Source organism: Pavona decussata, unplaced genomic scaffold (assembly GCF_977016875.1).
Source record: "Pavona decussata unplaced genomic scaffold, jaPavDecu1.1 SCAFFOLD_978, whole genome shotgun sequence".
Lineage (NCBI taxonomy): Eukaryota > Metazoa > Cnidaria > Anthozoa > Scleractinia > Agariciidae > Pavona > Pavona decussata.
Window position 1 is genome coordinate 38,445 of NW_028145964.1, and position 16,739 is coordinate 55,183.

The 16,739-nt window shown below is 39.0% G+C and overlaps 3 protein-coding genes and 1 pseudogene across 9 annotated transcripts; 1 reads left to right on the plus strand and 3 right to left on the minus strand.

Moving 5' to 3' along the window:
* The first annotated feature begins 270 nt into the window (after window positions 1-270).
* LOC146448354 (gamma-butyrobetaine dioxygenase-like) lies at window positions 271-7,161 on the plus strand. 7 transcript variants are annotated; one of them, XM_085102651.1, is made up of 6 exons: window positions 287-313; window positions 610-873; window positions 2,795-3,478; window positions 3,840-3,945; window positions 4,029-4,231; window positions 6,602-7,161. In XM_085102651.1, the coding sequence occupies exons 3-6, from the start codon at window positions 2,826-2,828 to the stop codon at window positions 6,978-6,980; spliced, it is 1,341 nt and encodes a 446-aa protein (XP_084958777.1). In that variant the 5' UTR covers window positions 287-313; window positions 610-873; window positions 2,795-2,825; the 3' UTR covers window positions 6,981-7,161. The 7 variants fall into 7 exon arrangements, with proteins under 7 accessions (XP_084958781.1, XP_084958779.1, XP_084958777.1 ...); XM_085102655.1 differs by lacking the exon at window positions 610-873 and having other exon boundaries at window positions 271-313; window positions 2,798-3,478; XM_085102653.1 differs by lacking the exon at window positions 610-873 and having other exon boundaries at window positions 273-313.
* On the minus strand, window positions 5,063-6,059 carry LOC146448355 (uncharacterized; annotated as a pseudogene).
* Window positions 7,162-8,245: 1,084 nt separating the features above from the next.
* On the minus strand, window positions 8,246-11,994 carry LOC146448356 (heat shock 70 kDa protein 13-like). The gene has a single exon (XM_085102649.1). The coding sequence runs from the start codon at window positions 11,934-11,936 to the stop codon at window positions 10,620-10,622; it is 1,317 nt and encodes a 438-aa protein (XP_084958775.1). The 5' UTR covers window positions 11,937-11,994; the 3' UTR covers window positions 8,246-10,619.
* A 973-nt stretch (window positions 11,995-12,967) lies between these two features.
* LOC146448357 (gephyrin-like) lies at window positions 12,968-16,726 on the minus strand. The gene has a single exon (XM_085102648.1). It carries the CDS (start codon window positions 16,647-16,649, stop codon window positions 14,772-14,774), a length of 1,878 nt encoding a protein of 625 aa, XP_084958774.1. The 5' UTR covers window positions 16,650-16,726; the 3' UTR covers window positions 12,968-14,771.
* Window positions 16,727-16,739: the final 13 nt, after the last annotated feature.

Below are 16,739 nucleotides of genomic sequence, written 5' to 3' on the forward strand. Positions count from 1 at the left end.
AGGGCGTCCTTTTATAAATTCCCTCTGTGATGGGGGATGGATATTTTCTGAAACTACACAATTATAATTTGTGCTTTTACTGTTAATACATTTCACAGTTTTACTGGCAAAAGGCACCATTTGATGCAAAACATGTGCAAAAATATTATGTGCCCCACCCCTTTAATGATGCATGGTTTTTGCTAGCCCACCCCTTTTTACATGCATGAAAACAGTGACCCACCCCCCCTTTTTTTCCAGCCCACCCCCCCCTGTACTTTATGACCAGTCCCTTACCATTGTGGACTTGTTTTCGGGGTGAAGGAGCTTAAAGGTTAGTTTGCACCATTTTATGCTCGTTTTCGTATCTTGGTAACAGAAAAAAAAAACTTTTTTTGGCTGGATAGTCTTCCAATTTTGCAAGAACTTGAGCTTATGGCTCGTTATCTGCTGCCCTGCGAGCCGAAAAAAATCGGAAGGAAGATCGGAGGGATCTCTAATTTATCGCAGGGCAGTTATCTTCGTACAGGCAGGCTTTAATAATAACTCAAAAATAATGTGCATAATGACGTTTTACAGGCGAAAAAAGGCCAATTTTATCAATTGAAATAAGTCTTAATTCCCATTTAGATCTAGCAATCTGAAATAGAGAAAGAACAAGGCTTTGGATAGTGTACCAGGACCGGAAGTTGTCCACAATGAAAGATATCAAGACAAAAACGGTAAGGACTGGAAGAAAAAAGAGAAAAGCGGATTCTGACTCGACTTACCTCGTGACTCGAACGTGACTCGAGCTCGAGGTTGACTCGTGCAACGAGGAAAGTCTAATTTTACAGTTTCACATCAGGAAGCAACTCCCACCCCCATTCCTGTGGAAGGTAGCATAGCACAACGGTAATTTGTTCAGAAAATACAAGTAATGATCAAAAACACCTCCTGAAAGGTAAAACCGTGAGGTTATTCCTGTACAAAGCAATTTCCTTAACTAAAACTTATTTACACTTATTAATGATGGTTACAAAAAAAGAGTACTTATAGCAACTGCAAATCGCTACTTTCACATAAAGTTTATAGTCGTGATTGACTCTAGTTTGATGACACTTGGTGAGCTCAAAAAATCCTGAAATGGAAGTCTATCTATTCCAAAAACTATCTTGTAACATCGAACTAAGGTTAAAATCTCTCTATTAAGATAGTTCCTCACAATGGCCCGAATTTTTTCAAAGAAGCTGACAAAGTGCTGACAGTTAAAAATTGGGCTAATTAATTTTGGCCTGTTATGTCAAACTAATACATCAGTCAATTCCAGAAGTGCCCCCCCCCCCCCTACTCTCTAGGTCTTAGCAGGGCACATCCCGGGGGCTGGACATTAGTTTACCCCAGGGTGTTTGATGGCCTCGTTATTTTTACTTCACAGTGCTTTCACTTCTTTCCAATAATGAGTTCGACGCCAAAGACATTAAATTTGAGATTAACTTTTTCTGTAAATTATTTAAAGAGGATGAAATGAGATGGTAGATCTACAGAACGGATGGTCACTGGAGCAATACAAAGAAATAAGACTACAGTCAACTCTCTCATAGCGGCCACTTCTCGTAAGCGACCACCACTCAAATTTCTTAAGGGACAGCGATCACTTTTTAGGCCAGAAATTACTTTTGTTTTCTGTTTCCGGTAAGCGACCACCCAACATAATCACGTATGATTGCTAGTAAATCATTACTCAGAAGTGACAAAAGTTCAATTTTTAATGATGCTTATAACCTGGACTGCTGACAGATAATAACATATTTGCCTAATTTTAGCTACTAACTAAAGGTAATATGTTTATGTAATTAATTAATCAATCCAGTATTAGGCTTATTTTGTTGATCTTTCCCGTAAGCGACCACCTCCCGTAAGTGACCACTTTGTCATGCCCCAAGGGTGGTTGCTAACTACGAGAGAGTTGACTGTAACTTGACACTTAGTTTGACCCAAATTAACGTTCATTAAAGGAGATGGTATGCCGAGAAACTAAGAAATCAACTTATTTTTAGCTGTTAATCATAGGGCATTTGAACAGCTTAATATCCCCACCATCGGGCATTTGCCAGTTTGTTTTCAGAAAATCTGAATGCCTGGTGTCGCCCCACTCCCTACGGAGGGGGGGTGGGATGGGCAATGCTTTAAATGAATGAACATAAATTGGCTTATTTTAACAAATTGAATTATATCAAAAGAGATTTAAACATGGACCCACACTATTTTAAGGAAAACCAAGCCACCAGACATATCATTCTGGACACTGAGCTGTCAACTTTGCTTTGTGACAAGGGATTTGTTCAAAAAACAAGAGTTGCAGTTATTTGACCAAAGATGATCTTTTGTAAAGGTTATGCCGACTTCACCAAGTGCACACATCCATCTTTCCCCCTTTGCCTGTCATCTTTGATTAGACAATGAGGCAGAGATTGCTGTGTGCTGCTGTTTTGCAATGAGCCACTGTCACTTTGAAAGGAAGTTTCAAGGCATTGTTGTGAAGTCAGAATCATCATAAAATGGCACAAACCATATTAAAGCCTATAGACACCAGGCCCAGAAAATAGAGTGTCACTAGAGAAGACAATGATCATGACTCAGGAACATTTTTTGCCTTTTGCAAAAAATTGGGTTGGTTGAGCAATAGGAAACAAAAGATATTCTTGGAAAAGCTGTAGACAAGTGTCGTTTTCCATTCCAGCTACAGAGTTTTCTGGGAAACATTTTCTTCACTCCTTGTTTAATAAGGAATCACATTATTTACCTGTTGACTTATAGAATGTGTTCTCTGTAGCAGGCTAGTTACATTTCAAGGAATTGTCTTCATGGCTACACTATGGAGAACAGGTTTAGCCAGTTTTCCGTTGTCACGTCAACTGGTCAAGTTACAGCTTTGTGGCTTGAGTACATCATCTTTCCTTCTTGGCAAGCTTTTAATGAAAAATGTTGAACATTCACCAGCTAACAAAATGGTGAATATAACATGGAAGGACGGCACCTCGCACAGGTACCCTTATCTTTACCTGAGAGACAACTGTCAGTGTTCGGAATGTTTCTTCAAAGAGTCCAGCCAACGCCTTCTTGATGTTGTGCGGGATGTCGATATCAACATCGAACCAGACAAAGTTGAGATGTGTGATGATGGTGCCAAGCTGTCAATCACCTGGCCAGACAGTCACATCAGCTTGCTTAATGCTGATTTTCTGTTTGAGAAGCGCCTTTCAGATGGAGCTGAATCACAAGCCAAGGACTGCGGAGAGGTCACAACTAGAAAAGTCACACTTTGGGGAAGTGAATTAAGAGATCAAATCCCTCGCTTGAAATTTGCCGACATTCTCAATGACGAGGAAGTGCAATTTGATTGGTTGAATAGTCTGTACAAGTATGGTATTGCACTGGTGACAGATACACCTGTACAGGAAGGACAACTTGAGAAACTTGGAGAACTTGTTGGTTACTTGAGAATGACAGCTTATGGGTAAGCAAAACCCAAGTCTAGTGGCTTAGTATTATACCTATTAAAGCCTGACTCTCTATAAAATATAAAAGATGGTGAGAGAGGGGCAATACTATCTCTAGGGACAACATTTGTCCCTAGAGACAGTTTTTTTCAAGAAAATTAGGAGATCCATATTTAATATGGATCTTTAAATTTTCTTGAAAAAAAAAAAAAAAGAAAAACCCAGCTGTCAAATATATGGTGTTTGATTAGGTGTTTTCACATAGCACAGTTTCATTACATAGATTGGCCACCTAATAATTACTGTTATGCTTGCAGGGTGCTTGTTTTTAATGTACATGTTGATTAATGTTGTCAATTGTCTTTGCCTTTCCTGCAGGAAGACAATTGTGGTGTCCACCCGGCAAAAAGCTAACAGTGTTGCATACACAAGCTACATGCTGCCTCTTCACTCTGATCTTCCATACTATGAGTGCAAACCTGGGGTAGGTAAAAATTTATTTTGTTTAAAAGGCTGTTTGTTAGTGGAGTACTTTATTACAGTGCATCCCCAAAATATTTTTAACAGATACAACTTCTCTTTTGCTGGGAACAAATTCCAACAGAAGGAGGAGCAAACACACTGGTGGACTCGTTTCATGTTGCTCAGCAGCTGAAGAAAGAAGATCCTCATGCATATGAGCTGCTCACTACTACGCATGTTCTATTCAGAACTAGTGGTGCTGACATACTTGGTGAATATGACTTTGAGGGTGCAAGACCAATTCTTGAGTGAGTTATTAACATACTATCTTTTTAAAAGAATTAAATTTTGTCATAATAATAATGATGATGATGATGATGATGATGATGATGATAATAGACACATGATATTTTAAATTATTAAATACTGGCTCATTGGATAATGCAGTTCCAGAGTTTTGATTGGTTTAGCAGCCATGGTATATAAGCCATTATACCATGCCCCACAAATATGGTAAGAGTATTTGTCAGGGGGGAAAGAAAATATTCACATGCTGACGTCCGATCTCACCCCACAGAATTGTAAACCGCCATGAGACTTGGTGATATGTGCGGTACATAAGAGTTCATTCATTCATAAATCAGCAAGATTTAGTGATGTTTTCCTGGTGGTTTTTAATAAAACAGTTATTTTCTCACACTTGTCAGATTATGATTATAGCCAACTTGGCACTGCGTGCCTCATTGATTATCTATCATCTTGTATACAACTTGCACTTGTGGAATAAGCCCCATTGTTAAATGTATTACAGTTAGCAATGGAAAGAACAGAACATGCAGAGCATCCTAGGCCACAGGTGGTGGCCGGATGCTCTGCAACTCACTTCCTGCCCAAGCAGTGATTGAGTAACACATAATAATAATAATAATAATAATAATAATAATAATAATAATAATAATAATAATAATAATAATAATAATAATAATAATAATAATAATAATATTTTTTTTAATTAATAAATAAAGTTAAAAGTAGAAAAAAGAACTATTAAAAACTATTTACAATCCATTTCAATGAAAAAAGAGACAACTTTCAAGCAGATTTTTTTTTCTCATAAAGTTACTATGCTATTCTTATTAAAAAAGTCAATGATATATACAAAGCTAAAAATCTTTAAAAAAGGGAATAAAAACCGACATCAAATGGAAGGCTACCAAGAAAAATAAGAAAAACTAAGAAATAAAATTATGTTTCCAATGTTTCTAACGAATGTTTGCATGTCCTTTCTTGATGTCAAAGTCAATGTCCATCAATTCTAGATGGATCCTCCTCGTAGCTCGCGAACCTCTTAGGCATAGTAATGCTGACCTCAGCAACGCAAAGGACACCCTTGCCCTGATCCATGACATAGTAGTCGCATAGCTTTCGCCCTTCTTTGTAGCAACTAACTCAGCCAGCCTACTATGGTATCGCTTGCATTCCATTGCCATTCCACCTGTCGTGCTAAAAACTAATTGCGTGAATGTGGCTTGCTCCACTTCTAAAATTCGGCTAGCATACTGGCGCTTCTTTTCCGTTTCATGTTGCCTGTAAATCTGGTTAAGATCCATATCTCTGTAGGAGTCAGCATTTGGGTGGCAAATTCTAATGTCAAAGAAAGCCGACCTCTGTCTCTCCCAGAACCCCCTTGCCACAATATCAAGCCGCGCATCAGGAGCGGTGTTGGCTCCCCTATTGAGCTTTTCTCCTGTGATGTCTTGCAAAACTGGTTTAGTTTCAACGCCATTACACACCATGCGAAGCGTTCCGCCTCCAGATCCCTCAGTTCATTATGGCGTTGGATGACAAAACCGCCCCTTTTGCATATCATAGCGTGATCCACATTGAAGCGGTCCCGGCAGACACAGACAGAGGGCATATCAGGAACTTCCCAGTCGTACCTGAGTTTCACAGCATCACGAAATTCACTCTTGTTTAAGTCAAAGTTCATATCTCGAGTCTAATTGGCAGAACGGTAAGCCAACTAGAGGCACCTTTCTGGGTGGCAAGGTCCACAGCTCTCAGAGTTTTTCCAGAAACCGAGCACTTCACCTCATCAAGTTGCTCCTTCAGATACTGATTCTTCACTTGGCACATAATAATAATAATAATAATAATAATAATAATAATAATAATAATAATAATAATAATAATGATAATTTTAATAATTTTAATAATAATACTCATTTGTATCATACAGCTTTTAAAACTTTGAATAAATAATTTTATTATCATTGTAAGTAGATGTAATATTTTTTATTAAACTTTTTTTACTAGTTAAGTTACAGATTGAACCTCTTTGAAAACCACACTGCGAGGGACTTTTCTTGGTTTTAATTATTTTTGGCAGTTATATGCCATCCCTTAAATTTGATTTCAGAAATGTTTGTTCCCCGCCCTCCCCAATTATTGCCAGTGCTCCCCCCTCGCCCCCTATGTTAATAGTAAACATTTCCTAAGGAGTGATATGGTTGTGGATCTGGATACTATATTAACCCCTGCCTCATAGTGGATCATGTAACACTGGCATAATTCTGAGTTCTTGAACTGGGTTATACACCGCTTGACCATGTACATAACTTTGAGACACCGCCCAAAAGGTTCAGTGTAATAAATAATTATCAAATTTTTTTTTTCAGAGTGGATCACCTTGGCAGACTGTTACGATGCAATCTTAATGAAGGAACCAGGCAGTGCTTTCTGGGTGTGTCGGCAGGCAAAACACAAGAGATGTATGAGGCCTACTACTCACTATCCAAACGATTAACAGACCCCAAGAACATGATCATTCATAAGCTCTCGCCAGGGGAGATAGTCATTTTTGATAATGACCGTGTGCTCCATGGACGCACAGGATACACCCTCGAGGCAGGAATGGGAAGATGCCTGGAATCAGCATATATTGACTGGGATGTGGCACGGTCCAAGTTGAATGTATTAGGCAAGAAACTGAACAAGGGCCCTGTGGCTAGAATGGACAGCACAATGAGCGTCACGGGGGAATGGACTGTGGCCTAACATGACTTTCGTCAGCTTAGCTAGTCTTAAAATTCCCATCGCAACAATAGTATACCATGCATTTTGGTAGTAGTAGTAGTAGTAGTAGTAGTAGTAGAACTTTATGATTTTCAACTCGGATTGAAGAGTAGAGTATAAGCGCTAGTATCTCCGAGAAATAATGTGAAAAATATATGTACAATGTAGAATCTCGTGATCAGTGCAGACTGGATTACGGGAATCAGATTTTTGGGCTACGTTGTCGTAAATAGGCAATGGACAGCGTAAAACTCGGGTTTTAATTGGTCTAGAGGAGTTTGTGATTAAAGTGCAGATGCACAATTATGTCATTGTGAGCTACAGAAAGTTTTTGGTAGTCTTCCCTCATACAATTTTGTGTAAGTGAAGGTGACAGACTGTTAGCCAATCACAAGCATTTGTTTTTGGCTTACATAATGTAGCCAATAAGCATGCATACTTGTTATAGATCAGTAATGAAATAATAATAATAATAATAAAAAAAATTCCTTTTAATCTATGCACAAATCATCACTACACAATTTTTGAAAGTATTTCAAATCTTGTGCAGGATAACAAAAACCAAAACAGTAGATAAAACACACAGAATCCATGTGGCAGTGCCTGTGTACCCTGACAACACCCAGAGGACGTCAAGAATGACAAGAACATTCATTCAGTCATGCTACCCACTATGTCTTTGTTGATAGATATATTTTTTCAGTCAGTGACACAGGCATACTCGAAAAAAAGGAAATGCGAGTGCTCCTATCAGGAGTCGAACCTAAGACCTTCCAATTACTAGTTCGGATGCTCTACCACTGAGCTACAGGAGACTCGTGGGAGCTAAGGCCATTAAATTACTAGATTCATGTTACAAACATCTTGCATACTGCTAGGATTCTTACCATGTTTTGACTTTACTTACTATCGTATCGAAGTACACTCGCACAGCTAAATGGAATCTATTTGTTAAATAGCAATAGTGCAGTTTTTTCAATATTGAGTGTTGAAGTAAGCAAGCTTTTGCATTACTGAGCTTTGTGATTGGTTCACAAAATTCACACCACTTTCTCAACCAATGAAAAGCAAAACCAAAACTAACACGCGTTTGGCGTCAGTCATGTTTTTGCTTTGAATTGTGATTGGTTCATGGTACTGTTTGCATCTGTGATTGGTCAGACTCATTACAATGGTTTCGGTTTTATCACACTGAATATTGAAAACTGTTCTATTATATACAGATATTAATTTCAAGAGACTAGGTATTCTGGCCTGACAGTTGACATAGATAGAATTTTTATTTCTAATAAATAAGCATAACAGTTTAACTTCAAATTTATACACAAGATTTCAGGTCAAATTTACTCCTTGTCATCCCTCAGGGACATTACATTATTGTTGTTAATGATAGTTATTGATATTCCAGTATATTGAAGAACTGTACGACAGAATTGAGTACTGTGAAAATGTTAATTTAAGAACAGTTAGAAATCAGAATTTGAATAATCTGAACTCATTCCTGGTTTTATGTAACATAACTGACACACAATATGTTTTCTGACTTAGTTAAATAAAACAATTCAAGGCAAACTGTGAGGGATTGAAACACTCTTTGTGGCATATGGCAATAAATACTCTTTTATGTATTAGTCCAGAAAAAGGATTTACACTGCCCAAGACTGCAAAAGCATTCATTTCACTTTTTTCTATTGAATTTGTTGAAACTTGTCCAAATTGAACTTACTGGTAACATTGTAAAATATAAATACATTGAGTGCTGTGCTAAAGTAGCCAACTTTGTAGTAAAATAGTTCCCTATGAATACTAATAAAGTACTAAAACTAACCTATATATATTTTACTGTTATTATTACTATTATCATTAGTATTAAAAAAAATCATGGATAGGTTTTGCAGTCTTTGCATTGGAAACCGTTAGAATAATTTATTGTTACTTGATATCAGGCCCTGCCTGGTGATCTCACATCAAATTACTTGTTTTGTTGTGACAACAATATGAATGTAACTTGTGTTCTGTTCATACCAAACCTAAAACATGTTTAAAAATTAAGCATGGTTCAAAAGTGTTTTCTAAAAATAAATTATAGTAATTATTATTTTTACTATTATAAAATTGTTTTCTTTATAGAAGTTGCTTATTGATATTTTTTGACAATAAATACACAAATTAAAACTTAATACTTGAATTCAGCCTTTAATTTTTCTGTCACTAATTTTCACTTTGTTAAACCTGATTTAACTAAACATGTTCAGTTGGTGTGAATGGGGCATGAGACCATGGCCTTGTAGAACACTTTTCTAAGAAACAATTTTGGACTGACAATTTGCCAAGGTCATGTTAGAAATGGTGGGTGCTTACTTTAAAATACATGGTGGTTAAATAATAATATTTTTTCTTGTGAAAATAAATAATAGACCACAGAAAATATATTATTATGATCATTCTGATTCATGGCCATTGCATCACATCACTTTATTCCATCCCTCAGTTAGCACACATGGTGTGATTGGTCAATTTTGTGGGCTGTACTGCCCGCTAAATTTGAAGGGTTTTCCTTTCCCATGCGCCCGATTAACCTCAGAGATATAATAAAATTAATATCTCACCAACCTCATTTTCTCAGTCTGTACTGTAAGTTACGGATACACCAGTTGTTTGAAAGCTGATTTAAGTTAACCTGGGATTGCCTGTAAGCACTTAGCGAGACTGGTTTGAATAGACTGTTTACACTCCTCTATTTTTCTGTGTGATTGTGGAGATTGTATGCTTCAATAAATCTTGTCCACCATCTTGGTTTGTACTGAAGAGCACAACTTGAGGAGAGCCCCAAAACTACTGAGGGGTTCTGAGGGGGTCGAAAGTGGGGGGAGAAAGGTGAGAACAGAGTCTCCCTGACGAGGCACCCCCTCAGAAGTTTTAGCACTCTCCCCAGGTTACACTCACCATTACAAACCAAGACAGTGCCAGTTTGGTGAAATCATATGATCTCAACAATCACACAGGAAAATAGAGGACTGTAAACAGTTTCGGTTTCAAGGTTTGAACTGCTGATAATACTACTTAACCACTATCTTTCACAGAAGTCATTTTGTTTGTCAGATTTTAGTCTGAGGGGCCTTGCTCCTGGGGCAAGGTACTTGTTTTTCATTATTTTTGATGGGGACAGCCTGTTTTCTTAAACCTCCCTAATTTAGGCTGACATTAAAAACATCCATTTTCAGACTACAGTGGGAAAATATACCATACTCTTTGGGCCAGCACATATCTTTGTCTAGATTATGGTAAATGAGGGGACACCCTCCCACCCCTCCAGCTCATAATTGTTTATGTTAATTTAATGACTAAAATATACTTGGATATCTTAGCAACAAGGAGGTGTAATTTAAGGCTGAGTTGTTAGTCTGCTAAAACTGGGCCCAAAGAAAGTCCAACAGCCCAGAGCAAGTCTCGGCCAAAATCTAAGTCCACCAGAAAAATTCTAGCCCCCAAAAGGTGCCCAGTCACTAATTACGAACCCAAAACAGTCTTCACACCTGCTCATCACTGATATACCTAAGTACTCTCCTGGAGTTATAAACATCCCTTCACTGTTATTAATAAATAGTAATATTATTATTGTTAAGACTCAATGTGAATTTTTTTTAGGTTGTGATTTGGCAGTTCTAAAGCTGAAACCTGAAGAGGCCACATGCCCCCAATGATACCTGCCTGTATCGCGACGCCTGTGGCCACTGCAAGCTCAGGGTCTATAGAAACATTAGGAGCCTTCCCGTTAAAATATTCCTTTATCAGTTGCCGCACTCTAGGTATTCTTGTGGACCCGCCAACTAATACCACCTCGTCAACGTACTCTTTTGGAAGTTCAACTTCTTTTAGAACTCTTTCAATGGGTTGCAGAACTTTTTGGAACAAGTCTTTGTTCAACTTTTCAAAAGTTAATCGTGAGATCTTTTCCTCAAATATGGCTAGCTTCTTCCCCCTGTTGAGAGAAGGTAGGGGTAGTCGGATGATTACCCATGCTTCTGATGTCAAGTTGATTTTAGCGGATTCAACCTCTTGTCGAACTCGTTGGATGTCCTCAGCATTTGTCAGTTCCTCCCCAAACCTATCCTGTATCACTGCCATGAGATATGACATGAGCCTTACATTGAAATCTTGACCCCCCAGCCTGTTATTACCAGCCATAGCCATTGTAACAAACATCCCACCTTGAATATTCAACAAGGAGACATCTAACGTACCACCGCCCAGGTCAACAACCATAACATTCGAGACTCCGTCTTTCTTGTGAAGACCATAAGCCATAGCTGCCGCGGTCGGCTCGTTTATAAGTCTCAAAACTTTGATCCCAGCAAGAGAGGCAGCCTTGATGGTGGCATTTCTTTGTGCCATGTCGAATTCAGCTGGAACCGACAAAACAGCTTTGTCGACCGATCGACTAATATTTTTTTCAGCAGTTCGTTTTAATTCTCTCAGTATAGACGCTCCGATCTCTTCGGGCGACACCAAAGTTTGGTTGCCATGACTTTCGATCACGAAGAAAGGATTGTTCTTTTCGTCAGAGGTGATTTTGAACTGGTAGAGGGAAGACATTTTCTGCAAGTCTTCTTTCGAGAACACCTTTCCAATAAACCGTTTAGCATCATAAATAGTCGACCTAGGATTCAGTTCAGCTTGAGCCAGGGCTCTATTACCCACTAAAACTCCATTATCCGAGAAAGCAACGACGCTAGGAATAACTTTACTGCCGTTCTCATTAGCCAAGATGTCAACATGCCCGGTTATCGCTTGATAAACTCCGACACAAGAAAACGTCGTTCCTAAGTCTATTCCGATGATCTTTGGTTTAGGCGGAGGAAGACGACTTTGAGCAATATATCCAGCGACCACGAGAGCAAAAATCCCGCCAAGAACAATTCCAAAAGAGTTACTCATCTTTGATCTTCCAGTAAACCTTTCTTCACCGGAAGAGAAACTGATGTTGCGACACGTACATGCGTACTGTGGGTTGCGCAGACCAAACAACTCTATCCCGAGGGAGGAGTGGGTAGTTTGGTAAAATGTAGGCAACTTTTTCAGGAAGCGACAAAAAGTCATGGTCCTATTCTTGACATTTCAGCCTTAATAAATAAATAAATAAATAAATAAATAAATAAATAAATAAATAAATAAATAAATAAATAAATAAATAGATAAATAAATAACATGATAATACATGATAATGGATCTGTATATTTCAATATTCAAATTATATGTGGCTCCTATAGAGGGTAAATAATTCTGTGGCTCTACATTTTGCCTGATATTTTCACTGCAATGATTACTGACATGATGTGCAAGGTAGACTTGGTCTAAAAGCATTGTTTGCAATCATTGGTGAGGCAGTTTAGTTTAGGAGGTAGTGGGTCCTCCAACTGCCTCAACTTCCTGAAGTCCCCCCCGCCTGGGGAACTAATAGACCAACACTGCCCCCCTCCCACAGCCCTGAGGGCCTTTCAAAATAGGTGTTGAAAGAAGACCCTAATAAAAGCAGGTCAACCAATAATATAGCATGTTTTATCTGCAAAGGTTACTGCAATGTGGAGATTTGTTCTAAAGCATTGTTTGCAATCATTAGTGAGGCAGTTAGTTTAGGGGGTAGTGGGTGCTCTAACCTCTTCAACTTCCTTTATTCCCCCCCTCTGGCATCATGGGGAACTAATAGACTAACACACCCCTCTGTCCCCCACAGGGGTAGAAATCCATACAATTTAAAACAGAACCTCAGCCAAAGGCCTTTTTAAAACGGGTGTTCAGAGAAGACCCTTTTGAAAGCAGGCCAACCAGCAACATGCCTTCCACAATTATGCAACAATTGCAATCTCTGATATATTTGGCATCATGTGACTTTTGAAGAGGAAGACATACCTGGGAGATGAGGTTGAAGAAAGAACACACTTAGCAGGTGTTAGAACTGCTGGCAAAAATAAGATTACTACTAATTATTTATTAAAAACTTTATTGCAAAACTTGATATGATTACTGTTCTTCAAAGTTATTATTTCCTGTGACCATATTTGTTACTGAATCCTTTGCTGCTCTGAACATTTTCTAAAAGTTTGCTAAATGAACCTAAACTTTTTACAGCCACACTAGTTTTGACAATGCTGTATCATTTTTACCATTACTCAGTTATCCTTAAAAAAAAAAACACACCTATTGTAATAATTATTTTTAATTGACAAATTTCAAACTCAGCTTTATGCACACTGTTAGACCAAATTTTAACATTATTTTAGTTGTTCGGTAAGATAATTATGATTTATGTTCTGTTTACAGTACTGGTTAAAAGTAAATTGACAATCTCGACTTGATCTTCGCAAGCATTGAGTATCGAGTCTAAAATCCAGCTTGATTCACTCAAAAGTCTGGGAATGCTTTCTTTTGAGTCACATTGTCTTGTCAATTGGCAACCACATAAACACGAGAACAATGTACACTTCCATATTTGCGTTGCTTTACAAATCGGAAGGACTAGTGTGAGTCAAGTTTAATTATTGTTTTGTGCATTAAATGTTTTCCAGGAATCAGTCATGCAACATGCTTATTATTTTCTCGGCCTTGCGAGACTCGATCCTTGACTTGATTATCAATATATTATTGAGCCTCAATCCTTTATTCTCGTGAGTTTCGAGTATGGAGGATCAAATCAAGGATTGACTCGTAAGAGACTATCAACCTACTTCTAACCAGAACTGTACGTCACAGTTGGATTTGAATTGCAACCAAACAATGGAAACTTTGGTTTGTGATCCAAAACTGGGAATATTATACAGTGAAGAAAGTTTTCTTAATTAACAAGATGCCCCTAATGGCATTTACATGGAATGCTTAAATATGTAGCCCCATTTATTCCCCAATGTATGCTTTGCAGATTTTTAAAAACTATCCTCCCTCCACTATTGAAATAATTGAACCATTTTATTCAGCGAGACTGCGTGATAGTTTATTGTTGTGTTGCTGGGAATCATACCGGAAATTACTCTGCGATAACGTCATGAGCCTGCTGGAACTGGTCTGGCTTCCTTTGCATTGAATTATTCGATCTGTTTGTGAACGTGTCATTTCTTTGCTCCCAATTTCTATCTTTGAAGTTATTATTTCGATTTACATGTACCACTTGAAAAAGGTTTGTTTTCTTTCTGAAAATGGCAGATCAGAGTCTTAAATCCATACATGTGGCCGCCATTGAACGAAAACAACCTTCCAAATGATGATTTGCTTTGACGTCACACAGGTAGAGATGAGTGGGTCCCCTCCCTCATGATATACGTGCCGATAATAGATTTTGATTGGGCCGTTTTTGTTGAAGACAATCAGAACAATAGATCCCTTCTGGGAGAGGGCAGAATTTAATCTAGGTTTAATGAATAAATCAAATAATGATTTGACATCACACAGGAAGGGATGAGTGGGTCCCCTCTCTCGTGATATGTGCCTCAATAATAGATTTTGATTGGGCCGCTTTTGTTGAAGACAATCAGAACAATACATCCCTACTAGGAGAGGACAGAGTTTAATGCATAAATTAATGTGCAGATTTGTGACTACGACGACAAAGGAAAAAAAGATACCCGACTCAAACCTAGACACGGTCTGCCCTGTAGGCATTCCGTGTAATAATTAATTTTTTCTTAACATTTTGAGATGATAAGGTAAGAAGTTCCAATAATTTTTGTCATAAATTATGGCATCTGTCTTTTAATATTCCCACCAGTGATGCACTATTTATCAAATTTCACCTATTATCAAGGCATCAACAATCTCCCCAGCTTCAATTCTGGTCAGATCATTACTCCTTGGTGGCAATACAAGTAATGCATTTGCAGTTCTCATACTCAGTAGCCTGCTGCTACACTGACTGCCAGTGGAAACTGCTGACGGCACTGCTTCTCCTGATTTCCATGACAACACAACTCTGTGGTACTCAGGCCTGGGATCCAGCTGAACTGCCTGCGGCAACTTAGCTTTCACTTGAGTCAACTCAGGGCACTGGGATCCTGCCAACTTGCGCAATGCTGGGAGGACAAACAGGTTGAATGTCACCATTGCCGACACAGGATTTCCAGGAAGTGCAAATATTAATTTCTTCTTTCCGTTGACTGTGGCTGTTGCAAATGTTGTTGGTTTGCCTGGTTTCATGAACACTCGTCCAAAGTGTATTGTGGCACCAAGGATGTCTTCTAATACAGGTTTCAGGAAATCCTTTTCACCCATTGACACTCCACCAGATGACACAACAACATCTGCTTTTTCCAGGCCAGCAGAAAGTTTGGATTTCAGATCTTGAGGAGTGTCAGCTGCAATCCCCATATCAATGACCTCAAAGCCATGAGAATTTATGATGGACTTGAGAGCAATCTTATTGCTGTCTCTGATTTGTCCCGCTCTAGTAACTTCGCCTGGTTTAACTACTTCATTTCCTGTAGAGAGGACAGCCACCTTTGGTTTTTGAAACACTTCAACATAAGTTAAACCCAGTGAAGCCATCAGACCTAATTCTGCAGGTCCTAGTTTTTCAAAGCATGAAAGAACCTGCTGACCTTTATTCACATCAAAACCAATGGCTCTAATGTCTTGTCCAGGTTTAGGGGAGGTAAGGATTTTAATCTTTTTTTCTGTTCTTCCATCATTGTCACTCTCAAGCAATTCTGTGTCTTCAACCTGAACAACTGCATCAGCTCCTGGTGGAACAGGTGCTCCTGTGGTGATGCGCATCACGTGGCCAGAAATGACATGTGAAACTGTGACTTCCCCTGCAGTGACTGGGCCAAGCACCAGACGTTCTCCAGGACCATCAGATGCAAGTACAGCATAGCCATCTTTGATTGATGCAGGGAAGGGAGGGAATGGCTCTTTGGCAAAGACATCAGAAGCAAGTATGTAACTCAATGAATCTTCTAGCGCTACCACTGTTTTTGGAAGACAGTGAGCGTTGTCCATAACCACAGAGAGAGCTTTGTCCATCGGAACCAGAGGAAAAGGAGAATGCCGATCTCTCTCTGCAACTTTGCTGAGATCTCTTATAGCTCTACCATGAGACTTATGGGGGCACTTGTGATGGGTCCCACCTGGAGAATGGGTGGGGCCTTCCATGGACGCATGGGTCACACCCACATTGGGACTGCCACACAGTACTTCTATGGCGTGAGGTAGAGCAGGTACGACAAACTGGAAACATTCCTGGGATCCCTTCAAACTTCCTGGCAAGTTAATGATAATGGTGCCTTTCCTTATACCACAAGCTGATCTGGACAGCATGGCCATGGGGGTCACCTTCAGCGACTCGCTCAACATTCGCATTGTAAGACCCTGTGCAGGCCTTTCAATGACTTCTATAGTAGCTTCTGGAGTGACATCTCTTGGAGCAAAACCAGTTCCTCCCGTAGTTAGTACAAGATGGGCATTTTCGACATCGCACCATTTCAACAACACTCTTTTGATCTCGTTTGCTTCATCAGGAACGCATTCACAAAGAACTTCTTTCACATTTAGTAAAGTCGAGGCTTTTACTAGTTTCTTCAGGTTTGGTCCACTTTTGTCTTCGGCTTCTCTGCGAGAACATCGATCGCTAACAGTTAAAATCCCAACCTTTAAGCCAACAGACATTTCGTGATCGTTTGGAAAGCAGAAAGAGCCGACTGTCCACGGAAATGGCTGAAAATTGTTGACCGAATTCGATTGCTACCGATTGATTAC